Source organism: Scomber scombrus, chromosome 7 (genome assembly GCF_963691925.1).
Source record: "Scomber scombrus chromosome 7, fScoSco1.1, whole genome shotgun sequence".
Taxonomy (NCBI): Eukaryota; Metazoa; Chordata; class Actinopteri; order Scombriformes; family Scombridae; genus Scomber; species Scomber scombrus.
The window spans coordinates 27,888,324-27,896,278 of record NC_084976.1 but is presented as its reverse complement, the minus strand read 5'-3'; the positions used below and the strand labels follow the sequence as shown (position 1 = coordinate 27,896,278).

At 37.9% G+C, this 7,955-nt stretch overlaps 1 protein-coding gene across 1 annotated transcript; it reads right to left on the bottom strand.

Moving 5' to 3' along the window:
• Positions 1-1,211: 1,211 nt before the first annotated feature.
• Positions 1,212-7,376, bottom strand: eaf1 (ELL associated factor 1). The gene is made up of 6 exons (XM_062422616.1): positions 7,121-7,376; positions 6,130-6,224; positions 4,591-4,727; positions 3,690-3,862; positions 3,286-3,555; positions 1,212-2,048 (listed from the first exon to the last, which is right to left on the bottom strand). Exons 1-6 carry the CDS (start codon positions 7,221-7,223, stop codon positions 1,999-2,001), a joined length of 828 nt encoding a protein of 275 aa, XP_062278600.1. The 5' UTR covers positions 7,224-7,376; the 3' UTR covers positions 1,212-1,998.
• Positions 7,377-7,955: the final 579 nt, after the last annotated feature.

Genomic DNA, 7,955 nt, shown 5'->3' with positions numbered 1-7,955 from the left:
TGACCGTCAAACTGTAAGTAAAGAGGAGATCCCTACAAATAAATGCTGAGAAAAATGCATTTATAATCATCAAATTACACTCAAACAGCTGCCTGTGGGTTTAATGTAGTAACACTGGCTGTAACAACCAATAAGCTTGCAAAAAAAAAAGAAAAATCAACATTTTTTTTAGGGATTTTCTGCCTTTTAAAGAGGAGCGTCCTCTGTTCAGCATCACATGACAGATATATTAGCTTTAGCTGGTGAAGACGTAGCACTGATATTTTTCTAAAAGGAGTTAGTGGATACTGAATCAGAACTAGAAGAAAAGTGAATACTGGATATAACATATGTCCATGTTTTATGTGAGTGTGTTATTTTTTGCCCCCTAGTGGTGAACAATCACTAAGCTTTAAACATCTGCAAACTGGCTTTAATAAATTGTAGATAAACATTAAACATGACCCAAAATGCCAAAATCTTAACTTCAAATTTCCTATAAAGTTAAACAGCAGTCTTGAACTCAAACTTCATACTTCCAAAACCTAAAAAGTTAAAACTGTAGAGCAGCAACCAGAAAGTTAATTTAGCTCAATTGTAATGTAATTAGATTGCCGTGAAAAAACTAGTTAAATTATATTTCTCTAATTGTCAACAAAACCAACAATGAATTGATCTAGTATCAAGTACTGTGTGTCTGATATATATTATTCCTCCGAAGAGCTCTGTTTTTGCCCAAAACCTATTAAAAATGCATCAATTTATCCGTTTATTTTCACTCAATCACACACACATACACCGTCCTGCTGCCAGAAATACACTACAGTACTATAGAAATACTCACTAGAGCACCAAATGTGGATATATCCGCCGCTGGAAATAGTCCCTGACAAATGCACTACTTCCTCCTGTATCTGTAACATTTGCTTAAAATCTAAATTGAGCAGCTGGACAGTGGACATGTGGCTGAGAGATACAAATAATGTAGAACAGTGGTCACCAACCTGCTACTGCCCTGCATGTTTTAGGTATCTCTGCACTCTAACTTATCTGATTATAATCATTAACTCGTTATCAAGCCCTCGACAAGCTTCAGCTGCTTGATAACAGGTTAATAATTAGAATCAGGTGTGTTAGAGTGCAGAGATACCTAAAACATACAGGGCAGTAGCTCTGCAGGAGCACGGTTGGTGACTGCAGTAGGAAGTGTAGTATTAAGAGGCGGACTAACACGTTGTTGGTTTTGATCTTCTCATGGGAGATTTGTTGACAATAAAGAAAAAATATAGAATAACACTTGCTTTATCTCTTAATGAAAGTCATGTGACATAAGCTTTAGCTTCAGCATGACGTTTATTAAAATGCATTTCTCATTAAAACCAACACTAAGAAACTAGAGTTGAGATTAGGAGGACGCAGAGCATCGTAATCTCAACACAAACTAGATAAACTAATGGAGGAAATAGTTTTTTATGTGATGTGTTGCAGAATATCTGAGCAATTCTGTACTTTTTTTTCTATTCTCAGCAAACTGATAAAAACATGACGATAAGGAGAGGCTTATCTCTCTATTTCTGATAGATGAAGAGACAAAAGGAGAGGGTGAAACTATCTCTTCCACTTCTTCTTCCTCCTCTCCTTAAAAGACGAGACACGATACGAGTAGATAAAACTAGCTGCTCTAAAGTACAGAAAATATGTATGTGCACTCTAATATATAATCTTCCATACCTCTCAAGTAAAAGTTTTCTCTCTTCTAAAGTTTATGCTATACAAAAACAAAATATACATCTAATAAAAAATACACTCTTAAAAGTTCCAGGCTGGCCAGCTTTAAAGGATATACTAAAAAATAACAAAAATGGAAAGAAAAAAAGAAGAAAATTACAGTCAAACCGAGAATATACAGCTGGGTCAGCGGTCACAGCAAAGGAACAAGTGAACCAGGCAGAAGGGAGGAAGAGGAGGAGGAGGAGGAGGAGGAGTGTGGAAGGAGAGAGAGACTGACCAGCAGGGAGTTCAGTCATCGTCGCTGTCGCTGCCCGACTCGCTGAGCTGAAGATCGTTTCCTGTGAACGTCAGAAGAGAAGAAAAGAAAAACATGTTAGAACAAAGTTTATAGAAGAGGTGATACACTGACAGGTTTGTGTGCACGAGAGGAAGCGATGATAATTCAGTATTAATGTTTATTTATAGTGGAGTCATGTAATAATGATGATTATCTATATCTAAAATATAATGATTAACAGCATCTTAAGACTAAAATTAATTGAAGCTTTTGTTTGACACATATAAAACATTTAATCTGATGTTATGAGCTTTTCCTACATGTTCTATATTGTGACGTGTCTAGTTTTCGGGTTTCGGGTTTCGGGTTTTACTTTCGGGTTTTATTCACAGTTCGGGTTTTACTTTCACAGCTCTGCAAGTCGTTTACATCGGCTGTGATAGCATTACATCGTAATTGCAGTGATCTAGAGACACACAAACAAAAGATCCAATGAGGCAACTAACAAACAGTCAAATAATCAGACTGTTTGTAGACAAGCAAACAATTGTACAGCTTTATTTGAAGATAAAACTAAGTGAATGTACCTAAAATGCTGGTTATAATGCCTCAATGCCAGGAAAACTGTGTGTATTAAGGACATGTAGAGAGTCTGGTGTTTGTATTTGTATCCGAATAAAGGTGGAAATAGGTGTAAGTATCCTGTTGGTTTTTTTTTATTACAGTTTTAATTTGAAGATAATAAAGTTGCTGCAACGTTTCGGTCTATTCAACCTTCAGGTGGTCATACGTTTCCTTCATCTAACATTGCAGCAGCTTCATAAAACAACAGTGAGCAAGACAGTGTACAGAGGTTCCTTTCTTTAACTTAGGATATTAAAGTGTAAAATCAGTGTTCATCAATAAAATATCTTGCAAAGGAGATCCTCACATTGTGTCTCAAGTCTCTCCGATCATATACGACTCTGCTGACTACTGAGCTAAAGTTCAGTTCCTCCCCGCCTCACAGACAGACCTGGAGCTATTTACACACTCAAAACACAGAAATAGCTCAGTGTGTAAAGTGTAGGGAAGAACTTTAAATGGTGATTATTGCTATATTTGTCCACCTAGAGCCCGGTTCTGCTTAAGGTTTCTGTCCTTGCCGCTGGAGGTCAGTTTGTCGCTGGAGGAGCTGCAGGTCTACAGAGTGTCACGGTCAAAGCTCAAAGCTAAAGAGGATTATTGCCTTTTCTGTTTCTTTCTCTCCCTCTCTCTAACAGCAGCAGAGAAATAAAGTCTAACCACGAGCCACTTACGGAGTGTGTTCATGAGCTGGTTGCTGCCCTGCTGCCGGTCGGCTCCCCCGTTGGCCATGGAGTGGCGGTTGGGGGAGGGTTGGCTGAGCGGTTGGCTGAGAGGTTGGCTGAGCGGCTGGCTGAGCGGCTGGCTGAGCGGTCGGGGGGCGTCGTGCTCCCCGTCGCTGCTGCTGCTGTCGTCGCCGCTCCCCGAGGCGCTGGCTGAGTCGGAGGAGCTGCTGCTGCCGCTGCTGCTCATCTGCTCGATCACATCCACCTCTGCTCGAAGCTCTGTCAGACAGCAGAGGTTCACATTAACTCCACAGACACAAGTTTTATCTTAACGTTCTATTATTTGTCCAAATATTTGTGAAACATGAACACAAATGTAATTAAAACACAATATTCTATGTTTTCCGCCTCACCTCTCTTGATGTCATCGAGCTGCGGCTCAGGAGAAGGATTATCCTTGGAAGGAGATGGGGAGGTCTTGACCCCGACCCCGGGCTTTGTGGGGGCCCGGAACTGAGAGGTGGGCTGGCTGGACCGGACCGACTGCTGCTCGATCCGAGCCTGGATCTTACTGCTGCCCTCCGCCCTAAAACACAAATATAGAGGCTGATTTTACTCCTTTTTTAGAATGTATACTGATCTTTCTACACAGAAATGATGGCAGACACATTTCACAAGCAGGTACAAAAGTTATCAGTGAAATAAACTGATGACGATATGATCAGAATGTAAAATACTGGAATAAAAATATCAAGAAAATAAAGGTGCAAATGCTGGAAAATCTTTTCATTTCAGATGTTAAATGTTGAATTTCAACTCACATAATTATGTTTCTACCAAAATAAATGTACTTTTTGGACAATGTTTTGGATCCATCTGTTGAATGTGGTGTAGTAATGATCAACATCCACAAGGTGGAGCCAAAGAGAAGCAGTTTGAGGCCACAAGACCTACCATCATTAAAAACAGACTGTTGAAGACTTTTTATGAACTTTAATTCTGAATATAAGAATATAAGACTTTTTAAGTATCAGCAGGAATCCTGTAATGGTTGTAAATTTAAGTTTTCTTTGGCTTGAGATCAGAAATATGTTTTTGCATGTGAGAAATGACAAAAAATATTTCCTACATGTATGATTAGCTGTGTTGACTGCTGCTATAAGAAAATTATTTTATGACAAACCTGCAAGTTAAAAGCTGGTTTTATGTGAATTTTTATCTAAAAAGAAGCTCAGAGTCCAGATCAGACCTTCATCACACCTCTCACTAATGTTTTTATTGGTGAGAGTTTCTCAGACTTTGTGACTCTCTCACCTGGTTTTCTTGACCTGGATGCTGCTGCTCAGCTTCTCCAGTACGAACTCCCCGGTGTCGTGGTTAATGATGAGCACACAGTCCTTCTGGTACGGCCGCTTGTTTCCTTTGAAGACCGTCATGGGAGGCGTGGAGCCCTGGAGGGATAAAAACAGTCTAAATAAGTTTCCAGGCTTTTCATTGTAGGTCTGTGTTTATGTTACTAGCTGTTACAGAACAAACTGAAAGGTTTATTAATGATAAATGAGCCAGACGTCATCTTGACACTCAGCTGCAGGTTTGTGTGTTTGTTTTGTTTTTATTGCAGGGTATTATTAAATCAGTTGCCTCAGCTCTACTATTTCCTCACCTCCTGCCTGTAAACTTGTGTTTGTCTGCTAATGTTTGTTTAGATTTTTTTGCCTTTGTTTATTTCTCTGTATGAGTTTCTTACTGTACATTTGTTCTTACTATTGTGTATTGTGGGCAACTGTCACAGTTATTGTATGTGTTGACATATGCCTGTGACAATAAAGTTGATTCTGAATCTCTATTAAATGTCAGCGAGTCTGTTTAAGTTGTTTCAAAAAACGTCTTCTCGGAAAAAGTCTTTGAGATTTGAGGAATAAATTAATCTGAGATCTTTTTAAACATGCATGTTCTTCAAAGTCTGAACTCAGACCATCAACAATGTTAGGGGAACTGAAGGAGAAATGTAAAAAATATTACAGTTTTCTAAAAAACATCAACCTGCAGACAATTTTATATTTTTTGTAATAGAAAAGCCATCAAGATCAACATTTAAGCATCTTTATTTTATTTATTTTTTAATGTTAATGTAGTTGAAAGCAAGGATGGGTTAAAAAAAAAATCATCCACATGAAGATTGATGCCAAACAGCACTGTTTAATTCACAAAAACATACATTTTATTTTATTTTGTTTATTTCTATTACTTCCTGATTGTTTTCCTCTTCATAACCCACTTTTCTGTCTGGTTTTGCTTCATCACATTTTCTCTTTAGTGGTTTTATCATTATTTTATTTTCTTCTTATCTTTGTTTTCCTTTATTACCCATCCTCACATTTCTCATTTTACGACATGTACGACTGTCATTTTTTTGACAGCGTTTCCACACTTCCTTTATTGAGTCATAATTTATTTCTTCTTCTTTTGTTGTTGTTTTTTTCTTTTTTTTCTGTTTGTTTACTATGTAAAGCACTTTGTGTTACATTATAATGTCTGAAAAGTGTTATACAAATAATGTCCGATTGATTGAAATTCACATAATCATTGTTTGAGATGGATTTTGTGGCAACATACAGTAGTTTGCAAGACTTCTCAGCAGTAATAGAGTTAAAAGGTGGCGTCTCTCTCTCTCTCTCTCTCTCTCTCTCTCTCTCTCTCTCTCTCTCTCTCTCTCTCTTAAATTAAATTAAAGAGTTCAGTCTAGACCTGCTCTAAGTGTAAAGTGCCTTGAGATTACTTTTGTTGTGATTTGGTGCTATATAAATAAAAATTGATTGCAACCACGTGAAGAAAAGAGCTCTGACGTCTTACTGGAATGTGAGGTAACGTTATGGTCACTTCATCTCCTTTGCCAACTTGCAGCTCTCCCTCACAGCTCGTGTCAATAGATGCTGGTTTGAAGTCATCTGTAAAACAAAGACATCAGGTAGATAGAAGTCGTGAGGAAGATACAAAAAGCAGATGTCATAAAAATAGCTGGACACACACTAAAACCTCAGCTCTTAGCCTGGATAATCTCAGGCTATACAATGATGCCTGCCAAAGCATTTATTCACCGTTTGTATTAATGTTGTGTTATTTATAGTTCATCCTGTAATGTTTATTCTAATATTATTTATTTTAATTTTTTCTCTTCTCTTTTTATTGTGCTTGGCTGAGTTGTTGACCTGCTTGGGAACTACAGATGAAAACTAACCACTGGACTAACTCTGACATATTTACATTGTTGTGTGAACTAAAATGCTGATTGATGTGTTACTGTCCCTGTCAAATCATTCTTAAATTAAATGTCCTTCCTTCCTTCCATCTTTCCTTCCTGTCTTCTCTTCCTTGTGTCATTCTTTCCTTCCTTCCTACCATCTGTCTTTCATTCTTTCTCTTCCTTCTTTCTTCTCTTCCTTCCTTCTCTTCCATTTGTCCTTCTTTCTTTCCTTCCTACCATCTGTCTTTCATTCTTATCTTCCTTCTGTCCTTTCTTTCTTTCTTTTATTTCTTTCCTTCCTTCCATTTGTCCTTCTTTCCTACCAGCCCATCTTTCCTTCTTGTCTTCTCTTACTTATTTTCCTTCCTTCCTTCCTACCTATCTGTCTTTCATTCTTTCTTTATCTTTTTTTATTTCTTTCCTTCCTTCCCTTCCTTCCTTCTTTTCCTTCCTTCCAACTATTTACTGGTCTGACCCACATCAGACCAAACCGGGCTGTTTGTGGCCCTTGAATGAAGATGAGTTTGACACCGCTGAGTCACGGTAACTAAGGTAACTACGGTAGCTATGGTAACATCGCTGCTGTTTTTAAACACTCACATCTGATGGTGTGAAAGGAAGATTTTGGCCTCTTCTCAAAGCTTTCTCCGAGCTTCAAAACATGCTCCTCTTTGTCCAGCAGCGGATTCGTGCTCCCGTTCATAGTCTCCGGTGTTTAACAGGTTAAAACCCCCAACATGTACATGTAATATGTTTTAATTTATTTGAGGTATTCACGGAGATTGTTTTAGAGTAAGAAGTCAAACTATATAAGACTAAGTTAGCACAGCGGCTAACCGTTTAGCAAAACATCCGCCGCGACGTCACTTTCCGTTTAGGGTCCAACCGTTAAATATAACCGTTACCTCTCTTAAAAACAAACAATATAAAACATACATTAAACATTTTTTATAAATTCGACATAAAATTACTTGAACTATAGTTTCATTCACTATATAAGTTTTAATAATAATAAAGGGGTTTTTCCTTCACAATATTGACGTGAAACGCTGAAAAAATGTGTTGAAACTTAACGGAAGGTTTTTTTTAACGGACAAGATGGACGTCAAATGTTTTTAATGTGTTGCTAAGGGAGAAAGGGAGAATTTTGCCTGTTCTCAAAGCTTTCTCCGAGCTTCAAAAACATGCTCCTCTTTGACCAGCAGCGGATTCGTGCTCCCGTTCATAGTCTCCGTTTTTCTATCAGGGAGTTTAGAAAAGAAACTAAACTGAGTCTGTATAAGACTAAAGTTAGCACAGCGGCTAACTCTTTAGCATAACATCCGCCGTGACGTCACTAACGAGGCTCCGCTTTTCCGTTTGTGGTCCGACCGTTAAATACAACCGTTACCTCTTTTTTTTTTTTAAACAAACAATATAAAACATATAAATAAAT

Bases quoted from the DNA above. Each gene is read 5' to 3' on its own strand.
- eaf1 (XM_062422616.1), bottom strand. From the start codon at position 7,223: ATGAACGGGAGCACGAATCCGCTGCTGGACAAAGAGGAGCATGTTTTG. The intron at 6,225-7,120 runs GTGAGTGTTTAA...TTTGTTTTACAG, and splicing joins TTCCTTTCACACCATCAGAT to ATGACTTCAAACCAGCATCT. The intron at 3,556-3,689 runs GTGAGGCGGAAA...GCTGTCTGACAG, and splicing joins GCTCGATGACATCAAGAGAG to AGCTTCGAGCAGAGGTGGAT.